The 17,738-nt window shown below is 37.5% G+C and overlaps 2 protein-coding genes across 3 annotated transcripts in view; one reads left to right on the forward strand and one right to left on the reverse strand.

The window, feature by feature from the left end:
* Positions 1-3,338, reverse strand: part of LOC124151027 (probable ATP-dependent DNA helicase HFM1) — a 46,331-nt gene extending 42,993 nt beyond the window's left edge. The window contains exons 1-5 of the mRNA XM_048395861.1: positions 3,268-3,338; positions 2,485-2,581; positions 1,924-2,096; positions 1,159-1,204; positions 291-856 (exon numbers count right to left, since the gene is read on the reverse strand). Of these exons, the coding sequence (XP_048251818.1) occupies positions 291-856; positions 1,159-1,204; positions 1,924-2,096; positions 2,485-2,531 (832 nt within the window). The 5' untranslated portion in view covers positions 2,532-2,581; positions 3,268-3,338. The remainder of the gene's footprint in view (positions 1-290; positions 857-1,158; positions 1,205-1,923; positions 2,097-2,484; positions 2,582-3,267) is intronic.
* Positions 3,339-3,560: 222 nt separating this feature from the next.
* Positions 3,561-15,161, forward strand: LOC124151013. Of its 2 annotated transcripts, none has more exons than XM_046523242.2 (9): positions 3,561-3,613; positions 3,869-4,007; positions 4,473-4,628; positions 5,948-6,182; positions 8,528-8,747; positions 10,577-10,652; positions 12,552-13,305; positions 13,769-13,824; positions 14,686-15,161. In XM_046523242.2, the coding sequence occupies exons 1-9, from the start codon at positions 3,569-3,571 to the stop codon at positions 14,955-14,957; spliced, it is 1,953 nt and encodes a 650-aa protein (XP_046379198.2). In that variant the 5' UTR covers positions 3,561-3,568; the 3' UTR covers positions 14,958-15,161. The 2 variants fall into 2 exon arrangements, with proteins under 2 accessions (XP_046379198.2, XP_046379200.2); XM_046523244.2 differs by having other exon boundaries at positions 8,531-8,747.
* The last annotated feature ends 2,577 nt before the right edge of the window (positions 15,162-17,738 follow it).

Raw genomic sequence — 17,738 nt, forward strand, 5'->3', positions numbered from 1 at the left:
CCTACATGTATTAGTTTCCTGAAACCCTATGTCTCTTCAACAGATGTTGCAACTGATATGGTGAATCAAAACCTCTCTATTTGTCGGCAACCAGTCAGGAAATATTACCCCAGCTGTAACTTCAGCAGCTAAACCACATGAACCAATAATAAGAGTATCCTGTGGTGAATAAGGGACGCAACTCTGCATTGTGAATTCCTACACTTTAGATATCTTTGTCAATTGTGCCCCAGCACCGGTTATAATACATATGTCTTACATATAAAGAAAGTAGATATTGGTGTACATACTTGGAACAATAATAGAGGCAGGAGTATTCAGAGAATCAACTTGACTTCTAGGCTCACAGAACCCACTGTCTGAAGGGTCGGACCTTCTCCTTGATGGGATGCATGGTGTGGAAAAACTGGACCCTTTATCTTTTTGTGGAAATGTCCGTGAAAAGTCATGGACCAATTTTCTGTCTCCATTTACTGATGGACAACTGAAAGATGGAACCACTGTCTTATCTGGTTGAAAACTGGAATTTATTGCTTGTGAAAACTGGAAACATCTTCTTTTTGGAGGAGTCAACTGACTAGGCGTTTGATCATCTTCTGGATCAATTTCTGGGATATCTGAGGGGTCTGCATATTTTTGTAAATTCCAATCATTCCATTCCAGTTTCCTGTGCGTCACTGATGAGTGAGGTGCCTTGTCTGCAGCTGAGAGCCCCTTATAAGTTGGTGTAATGCTGAGAGATGGGGTCCCATAGTCCAAGAAACTTAGGTTATCAACATCAGCTTCTCGTTGGTAGACTGGATTAAAAACTTGCTTCTGGGGGGTTTTGAATGTGTTACATCTTGGAAGTTGATTTCTAAATTAAAATTTGAAGAAAAGATATCACTTCTAGGATTATAGACAAAACTAAAAAAATAGGGAATATTACCAACATTTTCTAGTTCTTGTCTGAGTATTGATAACAAAAGATATGTTTACACAATGACAGTCTGTGCCTAAATCTAGGCTTGTCAACCTTACAGTTGATAGCCTTGTTACAATGTTACAATGTTACAATGTTACTATTTTAAATAATATTCTTTTACATACTATACACAACACATTCTGTGAAGTAGAAATTTAAAAAATAATCATCATATTCCTCAATAATAATCTTACTTGAAGCTTCTTTGAGATTGAGGCATTATCTGTAGAAAAACATTCTCTGAAAATTAAAAGAAAGTTATTAACAGTTGTGGTGTTTCAATTAACTAAAATAATAGAAGGTCCAAATGACAAAGCAATCAAATGCAATTTTCCATAATCAAACACAAATGATTTTAACCCCCAAGTGCTCAACTGTTGTCATCTTTAAAAAAATAGATTATATTATGTACTATCAAATCCTGAGATAGTTTTGTTTCCTGAGAAGATTTATTCACCACTTGCTGGTACTTCTTGGTACTTGAAGAAAAAGTGAAAATAAAGTGCTGAAGCAAGTATTTTCTGTTTGTTTTTTGTTACCGGTAGCTGTGATCTAGTAATACTGAACCTAAAATTAAAAAACAGCAAAATGACACTAATCACTTAATTTTGATGACTGATCGGTTGGGGTAATCCAAACATAAATCATGATTTTACAAACAATTCCCAACACTTATTAACAGTACAAAATACACCTGCATGGATGACGTTCTACATAGATTATTTCTTTATTGTGAATACTGTAAGTCATGAAATTAATCCGAACAAAGTGTGTCCTTTGCTCACATTAACAAAGTGAAGCATATGAAGCCAGTGGGCCAACACTTGCATTAATCTGACGAATAAATTTCATGATTTACAGTATTCTTAAAGTTTTAGTTTGGTGAGCTAAGAAAAAGGTTACTGAGGCAGCCAAAATACATTCTGGGGTAGTCCTAAGACATTTAAATGAATGACTACCTTTTTCCTGAGATTGGAAAATAAGAGGTGATCTTGATTTCTTCTGGGACTGGGAAAGGTGGAACACTTCTGACAGTGGTAATTCTGAGAAGAACGAGCTGGACAAGATTCCAGCATCAATATCGGTCGGAGGTTCTGGTATTCCAGACCATTTCCTTTTCTGAGTTGACAAGCTTCAACAAACATGTTCATTGAGTTATGTTATTCATCATTCAAGATAGAAGTCTAAGAAAACAACTTGACATTTATGTGTCTTTGTAATTGAGTGTCACTGTCACAGAAATATATTTTCATGCAGATCTATTTACATGAACAGAAGGTTATGTTTAAAACATAGCTACATTTTTATGAGCAGCTCATAAATAACACAAATGGATTTTGTAATCTCCAAGTTAAAGACACTTAGCTCCTCACTGAGACATAAGAAGCATTTTCATAGTGTTCAATTGTGTCCCCATTTTATTTAAAAATACAGTTAATACTTTGAAATAGTTGATTTTAAGAGTGGCTGTCTTTACAGACTTGGCAGGCTCAGTTCTCAGTATTGAAATACTACTGTACCCATCTGATTGTGAGATGTTTGAAGAAAGGAAGATGCTGTCCATCATTAACCTGTGTCTTCCCAGGTCACTGTTCACTTGATCCAGCAACAACAAAACTTGTAAAACAAATATACAGGTTATCAGGTTCAGCTCACAATACACATGAAAACTGTCAATACTTAATCAAAGCCAAAAGAACAAATTTAAATTAGTTTGGAGCAATGGGGCATGTTGGTTGAATTGTGTCAAATAGGCCTAAAGGGTAAAGTAACGTATAAATATGAGTGATAGCTATAAATTTCAGATTCTCCTACAGAGAATATTTTTAGATGGTGTGTCTAGCAACATTGTTTACAAAAGTATGTACTAGAGTATTGTCATGAGATTGTGAATTTTCTGGTGTTGAATTCTAAAGGTAAGAAGACTTTGATATGGATAGGCAAATTCAGCGCAGTTGTCACCCTAAGATTAGCAAAAATGTAAAATCATCTTAAAAGGGTTTGACTTGTGGAAATGCTTAAATATTTGACTAGATTGAACCCTGTTAAAACATAAAATGACATTGCCATAAATTGCAAAAGTATTTTCTAAGTGTGAACCGCATATATTGATAAGCTTTAGGGTCTAGATTTTGATATCCTTTTTATCAGGCAAAAGATTGCATAAAAGCAATAACTTGAAAAGTAGGCCTTGAACACAGCTGTATTTACACAATATAATGTAATGTCAATAGGATGTTCCAGATAGAAGCCACTCAAGTGATGAAAATAGTTAGTACACAACATAAATTGAAAATATTTACTTTAGGTCTACATCGACAAACATTTGCACTTATTTGTTGACGTGCAGACGACGCATCTAATCGCAACTCTTACCAATTCAAAACTGGAAATGCGGTCTCGGAAAAAAGTTAAGTATATTAATCCATCAAATCTAAACAAATACAAGAAATCATTTTAAATCAGCAAACCCACAAGGCTCATATAAGCTTATTAAATGATGATCGAGCTTGAAAATACTCATTTAGCATATGAGTAAACAATCTGTTTTCCGTTTTATGCAACGTGGACTATTTTTAGTTTAACATCCCGCGAAAAACAAATATGGCGCCAGTATCCATCAAATTTGTTGTTTCATTTTCTTCACAGGTAATTATTGTTTATTATCAGTCTCTAGTCTGATCAATTGTGTTACAGTTTTCATATTTAAGAAGTCGTATAGTAAACTCCATGATTGTCACAAGTGTAGGACGTAACTGATCATTGAGATCAGAACCGACAGAAGTCGAGCTGTTGAGTGAACTGGTAAATGTAATAATTGGTGGCCCCATGCCCTAGATATAATTCATTTGAGGGAGGTGTTGCAAGTTCAGGACATCGATACATGGTGTATACTTATTTCAGGATGATCATCACAAGGTGCAGAATCTTGTCGGAGGTGATGGTTTTAAGAAATGGTTGTCTCACCCTAAAGAAAAGTCAGGACAGATACAGGCAATCTTTCAGCTGGAGGAACCCAGTCAATTTGCCTACATTGATATTGGTGAGCATGCTTAACTAACCACACAGTACCATACTCCTGGAAGTCTGATAATTGAGACCACTGTAACAGTCATCCAGTAAACTTTGTGTTTTTTGTGAAGGGCTCCCTTTTTCATGAAAAGACTAATCATGGAATCAACACTAACTGTCAATTTTTGTGGGGGACTTACTGACAGTATTTCCACATTTGTGTTACAAAGGGCACAGTAACAGATTTTTTATTCTAGATGTTGTACTTAAGACAAAATTAATATATTTAGTGTACACTTTTATGGAAAAAGTGCAGTATTTACATTTATCAAGAGGTAAGGAATGGTAAGTTACCTTGTTGACTTTCAGTAGGGGCTAGTTAATTTGTATTCATGAAGGCCAGTAAATTCTTCTGACTGTTGTCAGTAACAAATTCGTGTTCATATTTTATTTGTAACATTAAAGTTTATAACACTGAACCGTTTGATTCTGCTAGGCAGTCAGTGGTGTGGAAGCATTGAGATCAAAGTGGGTAATTCTGACTGGCCCCAGAACAGGCTGTACAGGACACTGGTCCCTACTTCAAGTCTGATGACTCCAGTGGAGTGCAAGATGGGGCAGGGGAGTGTCAAGACTAGGATGTTCTCTGCAGGTAACTCATGTTGTTTGTGGGGCGGTCGGGTAGCCTAGTGGTTAAAGCGTTCGCTCGTCATGCCGACGACCCAGGTTCGATTCCCGACATGGGTACAATGTGTGAAGCCCATTTCTGGTGTCCCCCGCCGTAATATTGCTGGAATATTGCTATAAGCGGTGTAAAACCTCACTCACTCATGTTGTTTGTTTGTCGCAATCAGCAATATTCCTGTCTGTAAATAATCAAGTCTGGACCACACAATCCAGTGAGTGACATCATGAGCATCAGTCTACATAATTTTGATATAATTACATGCATTGACCAAGTCACGAAGTCATTCTTAACCATAGAGACATATAGGGAAATCACTCACCATATTTTCAGATTTGCATAAAATTATAATTACCATATTCGACGTAATAAGCGCCAAGGGCGCTCTCAAAATTAGAAATAGGGGGCTCTTATTAGAATATTATATTGGTGAAAAACAACAGAGTTGAAAGATAAATTTCATGGTTTATGGTGACAGCCTGAAATGTTTATGTACGACACATATATTTTCCCAGAATTTAATTGCCTATAATTAAGGGTGCATATAACACACGGTGGTGTATTATACGCGAATAAATAAGTCTTGTGTACAGTGATCAATCGGAAGGGGGGCTAATTGGGATTGTTCAGCCAATATATCAGCAAATATTGCAGTGGGCGCTTATTAGAGCGGGGTGCTTATTACGTCGAATACGGTAATAGTATTTGACTTTTAAAATAGTTCAAGTGTGTATAGATGTATGTAAAGATACATCGTAATGTCTATATGTTACATGTGCATTTACATATTTTCCTCAATATGCTTGCTGTAAGAGGCGACTAACGGGTTGATTGCTGCATGTCATCATATCCCAATTGCGTGGATCAATGCTCATGATGCCAATCACTTAATTATTGTCTGGGCCAGTCTTGATTATTTACAGACCAACGTCATATAGCTTGAATATTGCTGAGTGTGGTGTGGTTAAACAACAAACAAACAAACAAACAAAAACAAATCCTGGTTTGCCTAAATTTATTTTCTAGGTTTGTAAGCACCATACGCATGCTTGTTGGTTTCACCAAAGTGGTAAACGTCTGAGACCTGCATCACTTCAGGCTTTCTTCCCACATCAAGCTGACACATTGTGATATAACTAGAATACCATACAAAGTGACATTAAAACCAACTCACTCAGTCACTTGGTAAAGTAAGTTTCATTGTGGGTGTAGTTACTTAAGTAAATGTAGGATACATGTGCCCATAATATCACTCACTCAAAGAGGTCCTGTCTTTTCCTTCTCAGAGAACTTTGCACCTGAAGTAGCGGCCCAAAAGTGGGATCGAATCCAGGTGATTTGTCGGCAGCCTTATCGTAAAGATGTTCAATATGGCCTCTCATTTGTGAGAATCAGAGCAGTGGGAAGCAAGATCAGACCATCGGAAGGGAACGAGGGTGGTCATTGTTTGGAGTTACAAGATAAAACAAATTCAGTGGCATCAATTCAGAAACACTTCTTTGGATCGTCATTAAACAAACAGTAAGTTGCTTGATGCTCAGTTGATCTCTTGACTGATCTAAACTGTTGGTAGGGGTGTCACGATACAAGTACTTCACAATACGATACATATCTCGATTTTGAGGTCAAGATACGATACGTATCTCGATACAGCAATAGCGACCTTTTATGAGTATATTTAGAAGCAAAATTTTTAGTTACATATCACTTTCACAATTATGTGTTCTAATCACTACCAGTAGATTATTTTGCAAGGGCTTGGAGTTGCGCTGACCGACGCAGATGGATGGTGCCTTTATAAGTGAAAGTTCATGTTGATTGTGCTACCTGTTTGGGAAATGTGCATTTTACATAGTTGACAAACAGTCTTTTCGCGGCAAACTTTCCTTACACCGGCTTCATAGAACACCGGAAACTTAAAATGTCTCCAGAAATTTGAACTAAACTTCCCCGGCGGGTCTTCAAATTCCGTCTCCGAGAACTCCATGATGTCGTCTGCACGTGCTCTGACAGGCGCTATTATGAACCGCTGTCTCTGATTGGTCAATAACACTTCAGTAGCCAATGAAAACAAGCAAATCGTAGGACTCAAGACAATCGAGTAAAGCTAGTAAATCAATCGATACGCGATCAGATGGATACCGATTTCAATACAATTTTGTATCGATATAAGTGTACATGTATCCTGTATCGTATCGTGAGGCGGTATGCGTAGTGTGACGCCCCTACTATAAAGTCAGTGTAACTGTAACCTCTCAAGAGCATGTGGTTAGGGGAAGTGAGGTGGCCTAATGGATAAAGCGTTTGCATATCACGCTGAAGGCCTGGGTTAGATTCCCCATATGGGTACTGCATGTGAAACCTATTTCTGGTTGTCACTCACTTTTTGTGTGGTTACAGTGTGTTCATAATACAAGCTTCATTCAGGCTTGAATTTTAAGGTTCCTCTTGAAAGGCCTTGATTTTTAGTGAAACTCCCTAAGATAGCTTGAAAAGCCTTGAATTTTAGTAACTCCCTAAGATAGCTTGAAAAGCCTTGATTTTTAGTGAAACTCCCTAAGATAGCTTGAAAAGCCTTGATTTTTAGTGAAACTCCCTAAGATAGCTTGAAAGGCCTTGATATTTAGTGAAACTCCCTAAGATAACTTGAAAAGCCTTAATTTTTAGGCCCGCTAAGATAGCTTGAAAAGCCTTGAATTTTAGTGAAACTCCCTAAGATAGCTTGAAAGGCCTTGATTTTTAGTGAAACTCCCTAAGATAGCTTGAAAAGCCTTGAATTTTAGTGAAACTCCCTAAGATAGCTTGAAAAGCCTTGATTTTTAGTGAAACTCCCTAAGATAGCTTTAAAAGCCTTGATTTTTAGTGAAACTCGCTAAGATAGCTTGAAAGGCCTTGATTTTTAGTGAAACTGCCTAAGATAGCTTGATAAGCCTTGATTTTTAGTGAAACTCCCTAAGATAGCTTGAAAAGCCTTGATTTTGTACAACATGAAGTACATGTTTACTTGCTAATAACAGTTTAAGTATCATTTATCACAGTGATCGATTTGTGGGCCAAAATCCTGATTATGGTTCTAAGTTTGTCAGCACTATACCTGTGCTTGTGGGTTTCCCCAAAGTGGTAAATGTCTGAAAGCTGCATCACTTCAGGCTTTCCTCCAACATTAAGCTGACATGCCATGATGTATGGAATACTGTTCAGATAGGTGTTAAACCCATCTCACTCACTCATGGACGACTCTATATTCAACCATTCTGATACAAAAACAAGTCTGATATTTAATAGGAGTGAAATGATACATCAGTGCATCGGGAATTTTCATGTGATGACAAGATACACAATTACACAATACATTTTGTTTCTGTATCATTACAAGATGATACACTTGCTAAAATAAATAACTTACTTGTTCAATGCTTCTCAATGCGTTTCAAGTTAAGTTCATTAATACAAATATCTGCTACAAACATGTGTCTACAGGTAGCTTTTTCTTTTGAACCTGCACTGAATTATTAAATGTCAAGAAGTTTCCACGGGATTTGACGAAATTATGGATATTGCGATACGTATCATATTGTGACCTATGTATCGTAGTACGTGGCCTTGCTCTGTCGTAATATTTATATAGCCTTTTAGAACTTGAGACTTTAACAATTAACTCATCAATATTCCATCTGATTAACATGATTACAATCTGACACTGAGGCTTCAGGTATGTACAGATTCCTTGATGAACTTCCATCAGGTGAAGCACGTTTGACAATCTTTATTCAGTGTTGGAAAAATGAAATCAATGATCATGATGATGTGTCAGCATTTATTACATCTCTTCATCATATTAATTTCCTGAAACATTGTAAACACAGCAGTGCTTCCCCCGATGCTGTAAAGTCCCGACTGATGAAACTGGCTGGGTCCTCCGATGGTGGGGTGGAACTAGACGGGGCGTTGTCCAGAACAGCCAAGCTTGTATTGGCAGCATCGGAGAATGCTGGCAAATACAGCCCGCAAGTCAGAGCTGGCCCAGGCAAATCTGCCAAGATTTCACTTTTCTCTGAGCATCTAATGCAGAAATATGGATCAACTGTAAGTATTGAACATGATCAACCATTTGTTTTTTGCCGTAAATTGAGACAATATTAATGCATAGAGAATCTCACTCGAGTGTCTTTTGATATCAAATATATCAACATGAGTTGATAAAAGTGGACAAATTCCGAGGCTTGCCGAGGATTTTTGCCACTTTTATCATGAGTGTTGATATATTTGATATCAAAAAACACTCAGGTGAGATTTTATTTATCATCCAACATCATTCTTCCAACTTTTTCAATTTGTAGACAGTAATTAGCAGTGACTTCAGTGTAAAAAGTACTGCTAACAGCTTCAGTAGCAGAGCCATTAGTGATGTCATTTGATTGTGATGTCATGGTAACCAGTGATGTCACAATGATCTGCAAAGCATTGTGATGTCATTTCATTGCAGCGATATCTACCGTGTAGATATCGCTTGATCTAATCCAAGCGACATCTCCTGTGGGAGCCAGTTTTGGATGACAAATGACACTTTTAGCAACTTCTTTTATTCTCTGTATGATGTTTCAGGGCTACTTCTTGCTCCTTCATTAGGTGAATGCCTAGTAAGTGTATAGAGTACTATAGAGATATGCGTGATATATGAGACAGTATTAGATATTAGCAATAAGTACTGACAAAAGATCAACACATTCATCAACACCTGACAACTGTTTGCTTGGTTGGCCCAGTTGTATGAGGTGTTGACAGAATCAGCTTTTGTCATGGGTTCTGAGCCGTGTTTCATTCTGATTATCGTCCTTGGTCTGTCAGCTTCCAAGCGAAAGAAGTCTAGTATAAGCTAAAATGTAGAAAGCTGCAACAACATTTCATTTAATCAATTTATTTCAATCATTTCTAAAATAGAATCCTTAAGGCTTAAAAAAATAAAAGAATTGGTTCTCAGGTAAGGGTTTATAAAAATATAGTGCGGGCGGTGGGTGTCTTTTTTCTTCTTCTTTTTTTAAAAACAATTTTGTACAATCAACCTGGGAAAGGGCCTCCCTTCCTTGATGAGCAAAATATTGGAATAAAGTATTTGACTACCATTGGATTTGGAATATTTAAGAATTTTTTTAAAAATTTTTTAAAAATGGAAATAAAAACCAAACGTGCGGCAAACTTTATGATGATGCGGGCAGTGCCTGGGAGCCAAGACTCTCTTCTTCTTTTTTTAGCCTAAGTGTTGTCAGTATTTGTTATCCAATAACACAGAACGTAACTCTTGCTTGTCTGATCATGTGATCATCTCTGACTTCAATGTGTTTCACCTAAGGCTGGCTAAAAATCTTAGAGATCAATAATGGTTAATAAACAAAATTACGATCAATTATCAATAAATATCGGAGAAGTAACTTTGAGCAAGTATACAAAAAGCTCAATCACTGGAGAGTGGTGACACATTTATGCATGGATTACGTTGTGGACATTTTAGATATAACCAAATCAGTTGCTTTCTGTGTTTGGCAATGGTAAAAAACAAGTCTTCTTTGCTTAATTTAATCTTTATTTCATCATAATAGTGTGTGTAAGGTATAATCAATTACACAATTTTCATATCAATGAACGTTAATATTTCTTCCCATTGATGGTAGTTCCGATTATCAATCTATTTAGCTATTCCTAGTTTCACCAATGGTGTGTTTGCTCTTTCGGTGATAAGCATTATTAATATTTAAAAATATAGATCTATTTGAACAAGACCACCAATACTATTGACCATCGGCATTTGTGGTAGCCGTCTCTCTCGGAAAGATTTCAGATTAACGTTGTTTGAGCCATTTGTCATATGTACAAAGTTGAAAATGATTATATTTTTGGGATTTTTTTTTTTTTTTCAGTTTGAAGAAGAATTGTGTGAGTTCTTAAGCTCAATCCAAATGGAAAACATTGATTTGGACAAGGTGACTATCGCAGGTGTGTTTTTCAATAATCATACCATCACTTGAATAATCCTGTACAAGGAAGATTGGCAGATATTACCACATATTCCCGAGGCAAGAGAGTTAACTGACTTTAAAAGTCCAGTTTCCACCCTTGCCGAACTTGGCTGGAATTACTGGGCTCGATCGTAGCGCCACCAGTGGCTATTACCAGTTATGACCCTTCTAATCCTCTTCTATGGACCAATCAGATTCCACCTTTCGTATCACTTGCGTTTGTTTCACACAAAATGGTGGCGCCCAGTCAGGACGATCTGATCGATAATCAAGATCTATATTGTGATTGAAAACGTGTCTTACATCGCGAAATGCATCAAATCACGTGAGCACCTTGATTAAAAAGATTTGGAAAATATCTGCTGACAACTTGGTGGTGCATGCACGACACTTTACGGACTGGATTTTGATTTCGGTGCACGATTTTGATTGGACTATGCATAGACTCGTTAGTCCAGCCAAAATGTAACTCCATAATACCAGCCTATTTCGGCAAGGGTGGAAACTGGACTTTTATACTCAGTTAACTCTCTTGCCTCGGAAAGATGATATTACCATGATTACATATAACACACAGGGCCTGAGCCAGAACACCAGGTGATCCCTTCAGGATTTGTAAATGTGTTGTATTCAATTTACAGTTATTTTGTGGCCACCTAAAAATAATATCTGAATCAGAAAAACTTCATTTCATGAGCAACATTTCTTTGTGTATGACTGGATTTTCAGCTCCGTTCAGTGATACAATGACAAAGGATACGCGAAAGGGCAAAATGGCTTCTGTCAAATTCGTTGTTGAGTCACCGAGATGTGTAATACCGTATTCGATGAAATAGGGGGCTCTTATTAGAATATAATTTTGGTGAAAAAAAAACAGTTGAAAGATGGTAAATTTCTAGGTTTATGTACCTGAAAAGATACAAAAGAAAAGTCTGTGCTTATTATACACGACAGATATATTTTTCCAGAATTTAATTGCCCATAATTAAGGGTGCATATAACACACGAGTGCGTATTATACACGAATAAATAAATCTTGTGTACATTGATTAATCGGAAGAGGTGATAATTAGGATTGTTCACTAGTCAATATATTAGCAAATATCATCGGGGGCGCTTATTACGTCGAATACGGTATACCCACAGTTCCATTTGTCATGGTGACATGTTATATGTCTACATCCCCTGATTACAAGGTGGTCACTGACAGAGAATGTTGAACTGTCTGCTGTCTGTGAAGATCCGGGATGGAATACTGCATGTTATAGGCACTAAAACTATCGGAGAGAAGATTTTGATATTTTGGGCCCCTCCCTTGCAAAATGTGCATGATTTGAAGATTTAACATGTTCAAGTGGTCAGGCTCGCTGACTTGGTTGATGCATGTCATCGTATCCCAACTGCGTGGATCAATGCTCATGATGTTAATCACTTGATTGTCTGGTCCAGACTTGATTATTTACAGACTGCCGTCGTACAGCTGGAATATTGCTGAGTGTGGCGTTAAACAACAAACAAACAAATACTTCTAATTCTAGTACTTTTTGGGGTGGAGTAACATACAGGATTTAAACCCACAGATCTTCAAGTGTTTGTACACTTTGTGGTGCTTAATTCTAAGGTAGGCCGAAATCACACACTACTGTATTTGCTGTTATGAAGGCCCTGGGTCACCCAGATGGTTGACAAATGGGGCTGCTTATTAATACCACACGTAGCAAGTTAAATTTGCTTTCAGAGATGAAACAGTAGTGAAGAAACTTAGTTCAAAAGTCAATGAAATTGAAAACCGTTTCAATAATTTACCGCCTTTTAGACTGACATGATAGAGGCATTTAATCATGTTAATGCTCAAGGTAAAATAATAATTTTGCAGATTTGCGCCACAAGTTTGAAAAAAAGAAGAAAAGAAAGCTGAGTCAAGACGAAAAGAAAATATTCATGCAGCAGTGTGGAGACCATATCTGTAGCTTGTTCGACGCAGCTGAGACAAAGAATAACCCAACAGAGTTGTCTCCCCTTGCATCTTCCTCACGCTCTCAAGAGGTGGCAGATTCTCATTCTTTTTCACCCAAAAGCTACAAAAAATCAACTGAAAAGACACATACAACACCATCAGGTTGTAAAAGAAAGCTTGAGAATGAAAATGAATTTTCTCGGACACCAAAAAGTCTTCGGACACAGGGGTATAAATCAAACTTAAGCACTCCCATTTCGTCCAAATCAACATTACTACCCCAAACAAGTCTTATTTCCCAAATTCAAAAGACATTTCAGCAAGAAGACGACCTGGGCAATGACTATTCTCGCAAAAGGTTTCCATTTGCCTCAAAAGCTGTTAATATGGGTGCTGTTGCTGTTGATACACACGGAACTCCGAAAACTAGGAAGAGAAGTCGGAATGTTAAAGAACTCGAGGTTGACCGAGCCGATACTTGTGATCAGTGGTTGTCTAAAGGCAAGGGCATGGTCAGTGCTAATGACAGGTTAGTGGGGACAACTTCTACACAAGCTGGTTCTAATCCCGGTACACCAAAACCCTCGGGGTCAACAAGGACAAAAACACCAAGGCAGTCTGCAACATTTGGAACTGTAGGGAGTCGAAAAATAAATGAAGAAAATATGTCTAGGTTTGTAAGGTTATTATGATACATTTATTTCATAATTTGACTTAATGTTTACGTTGAGTAATGTCCTCTGTTGAGGTACATCCTCATACCAATTTAATACCCATGTAGTACAACGTAAACAAGAGTGGAGACCTTATAATAATAATAATTTATGCATTTGTATAGCGCAGCATTCACTGTGCATAAGTGCTCTGTGCGCTACAATGAAACTTATAGTCAGTGGGAGTGTTTTTTGAACAGGTGGGTCTTGATGGGTTTTTTGAAGCAGGAGAGTGATGAGGAAGTCTTTCTGGACTCATAATGTAGGGTTATTCATTGAAACAATATTAATGATATTATTGTATATATTCATGGCTTGAAGCTACACTTACAGCCTTGATATCACAAAGAGAAATGAATGCTTGATATCTTTAATGTTTTAAAGAAAGAGAATTTATTAATGTGTCTGTTACATATTTTCCAGGCGGTCGAACCAAGGCTCAGGATATGGTGGTTACGTCAGCTGTCCATCATGCAGAGGTGGGTAGTCCCTGGCAACCAACAGTACGAACAACTGAGTTGTGGGGCGTCCTGAATCATAGACAAACAAGTACAGTCACGTCTCGTTAATCCGACACTAGTTTATCCGACAATCGGCTTTATCCGACACAAATGATGGGAACTGATTTAATCAGTGCTATTTAGACCCATTAATCCGACAGTCTCGCACTCCGACTCCGACACCTAATTTGCAATGAATTGCTGAAATCACTCATTAATCAGTCTCGTTAATCTGACACAGTGATCAGCGTACTCTCATGTTAATCTCGTGGGGACCTGGGGAAAAGTTCGATTTTGGCAAGTGTTCGAGACAGGGAAATTTTGTGCTTAATTTGGACACTTGGAACTCTCAATAGGTTCAATACAACTGGGAATTCGACACATTCAAGTTCGACTATATTGGAGATCCTGAATTATAGACAATCAATTTTCGTAAGATCCTGAATTACAATCAAGTTTAGCATGTTTAGCAAATCCTTATTTATAGAAGTTTATGGAATCCTGAATTATGGGCAATCAGGTTTATGGAATCCTGAAATAGACAATCAAGTTCAGGGAATCCTGAAATAGCAACCAAGTTTAGGTGAATCCTGAATTATAGACAATCAAGGTTTCAATAGGAGAGTTACCAGATCATGTGAGTTTACAGTCTAGTGACAGAAAAGAACTTTCATCATCAGAGAAATTATTTGGAATCCTCATTATTGACATGAACATTAAACCTCATTAGTGCGGACCCGTGATAACAAACCACGTCTACTGGACTGTCACAGTTGAGACACGGTACGTAGTTGTGCATCTAAGTGGACATGACTTACTGATTGTTTTACATGTTTGCAGGTAATGTTCCGGAACACATATTTCCCCAGCACTCCCGGACCTGCAATGTGGGACAAGAGTTGTCTGCTGCTGCCTCTTCATCCTCCAGCAGAGTCACACAGCCAGATGAAGATGATGTGTACACTGTTGAAGATGACAGTGCCGACTCCGATGTTATCTCAACACATGATGCAGAGAGTTTTGTGGAGTGTCCCCTGTGTGGAGACCTGTTCCCATCAGATGTTATAACAGTTCATGCTGATGTGTGCGCAACTGCCATGGAGTTTTCGTGATGTGATAACTGGTGTTGGATATATGCCGTATACCATAGCAAGCTGTGATATGTCATTTAGATATCATTCAATGGTTTTCTTACATGAAATATTTTGATTATTGTTTCTGAATTATTGTCGATAGCATCCCAGCAATAGGTGTATAACCGAAAATGTGCTTATACTGTAATCTTAAAGTTTATAAATAATTATGTGTATGCAGTATTGTTTGTGTTCATTTCCTCTTGTGTAGTCTTTGAAGAGATTTGATAAACATTTTAGAAATTAGATTATATTGGGGGAAAACTGAAGTGTTCCTTTTAGTTATTTGAACATGTCTTGTATTTTCTCAGTACAAATATCAGGTGAAAACTTCATCTTGGGTTACAGACTTGCTCATATTCAGGTTTTCTCCTGAGGTTTGACAAATCGTCTATTTTAACTCTTTCAAGACACGCTTCCATCCTTGTCCGCAACAGAAAAGATTCTTGTCCTACAATTTTCATCTGAGTTTTGTTAACCTTTAGATGTGACATTTCCAACTGTTGGTGAGAAACCCATTTGAGATAACTGGTATCAAACGTGTGTGAGATCGACGGACTACTTTCCTGAGTGTAAGTCATTCATAAGTTGCTCGTGCTTCAGTCGAATGTTCACCTACGTCTGTATTGAACCACAGGACCGTGTAATTAATAATAATAATAAACAAACTTGCCTCGTCTGCGAGTTTGTTTGTTATTATTATCAGGTACATTATCTGTTGTTATGTCAACGTTATCGGTTTTTAGAGTGTAAACCCCTTGGATGCCACAGCACCACATGTGTCCCTTCTCTTCAACCCTCACTTTGAAGTCGAATAAAATTAAAAATACATCACGCAAACTAATACACTTCACAGTTTTGAATTCCCTATTCTGTTTATCATTTACAGTCATTTTAGGCAAAGCAAAACTACTGAAAGTGACTTCGGCAAATTAGGTACATCATAAATCTCGCCAAATCACAATTCACGGCTTTATTTACTGTGTGTTTAGAAATCTACATATTGGATATTTACTCGAACAATTAAAGGAGAGAAATAGCATATTGGTGATCACGGGTATCAAATAACTAATGATAATTCTGAAACGTCGGTGATAAGCCTAGAATCGTTTAGAATATTTTGGAAAATACGCATACACGAACGCTGAAGTGTACATTCCGCCATATTGGATTGTGTTTACAAAATGCTGGTTATGAGACACCTATTCGATCAGGTATATTTCAAACTCAGCAGCTATAAATGCATCCGTGAATTCCTCATACATTTTAGGAACAATTGACAAATGGTCTTTGTCACGAATGCAAATTATCTAGATATAATCAGGTGTTAAAATGAACACTGCTTGGAAAACTGTACTTGCTGAAATGTAAACAAAAAATTCAGACTTTACACTGTGTAGCATTTTTAGAGGTACTTTCGTCTAATTGTTGCATACATTGGCCCGATCACGCATTTGAGAATATTCATGGGAAGAGTATCGTTGCAGTAAGTATGTAATTTTAAATATAAACATTACAGTGACGTGGTAAATTCAACAGAAACCGTAAAAGTTTCTGTCCTGTGACGCCATGACTGACGCTAAATCACGCACGAGGACGGTAGTTATCTGCATTTCTGAGTAATTCTCTTTGTTACATTGGAAAATATGGCAAAAAAATAACAGTATGCAGATTGTCAGAATGTTTCTGATTACTTACGTGACACATTTATGTATATACGATCCCTCAATCAACGAAAATCCTCCTCTTGAAATCCTGCGTACTGTTGTCAGTGAACACGCCATTTTGTAAAAGTCAGTCACAGGTAGTGATGTCATACTGGACTAAACATTGTTGTACATATTTGGTAATTGCTTTGAAGTGTAAACTTTTAACTCGGCATCCAGCGTGTTCTTTGTTTTTGTCTAGTTTGCATTATCGACATGGTCTTGATAATCCGCAGATATGGGGGAAACCTTTTTGTGTAGGGTCACATTATTTATGAGTAGTAAGCAGTACATAGGATGACGTCACTTATGACAGTGGTGTTATGTATTAATGCGCTACTGCGATCATGAGAATAGACAAAATTCATCGATTTGATGCTAAAAAGGTGCGATTTTAGGGTGTGTAAGAAACAGATTACTGCACTCGTGCCTGTTAGATACCATTGATCTTACAACTCTTACAACAGAATACCCCACTAAGACACAGTATACTGACTCCGAGCCAACAAATTCTTGTTTTAATGTCAAGCGTCAGACAGGGTAACCATCTTTTAACGTCTTTTGGTATGACATGGCCGGGGATCAAACCCCGGACCTTCCGCTCTCCAGGCAGATGCTCAACCACTAGACTACAGAGGTCGATGACCCATGAATACAGAGTTTCCCAGTCCCGAGAGTGGTTATCAACCATCATGTCAAGGGGAACCCACATTCCAACTGTAGATTTACCACAAGAGGGATGTTAGCAACACTAAAATGCCATGAAAACTGTCTCTCTGTATATTTATCTAATATCCAATCATGAATATGGAAATTTCACTATCAGAGGTTTCAAATGACAATAACCACCTCTGAGTGAAAGAGCTGGTTTGACAGCTGCGTCACAGTGCAATTTAAAAAAAACCCAGCCAAAACACTGAACTCAACACATGCCGCTTCACTCATCTTTGCTAACACCAAAGAGATGGAGTATAATTTTGTCATGGTAGAACAGAGATAAAAATACTTTGCGTCACATTGAACGATAAGATGTCATAATAGTCACGTGCAGTGT

Source organism: Haliotis rufescens, unplaced genomic scaffold, assembly GCF_023055435.1.
Source record: "Haliotis rufescens isolate VD_foot unplaced genomic scaffold, xgHalRufe1.0.p SCAF_15, whole genome shotgun sequence".
Taxonomy (NCBI): Eukaryota; Metazoa; Mollusca; class Gastropoda; order Lepetellida; family Haliotidae; genus Haliotis; species Haliotis rufescens.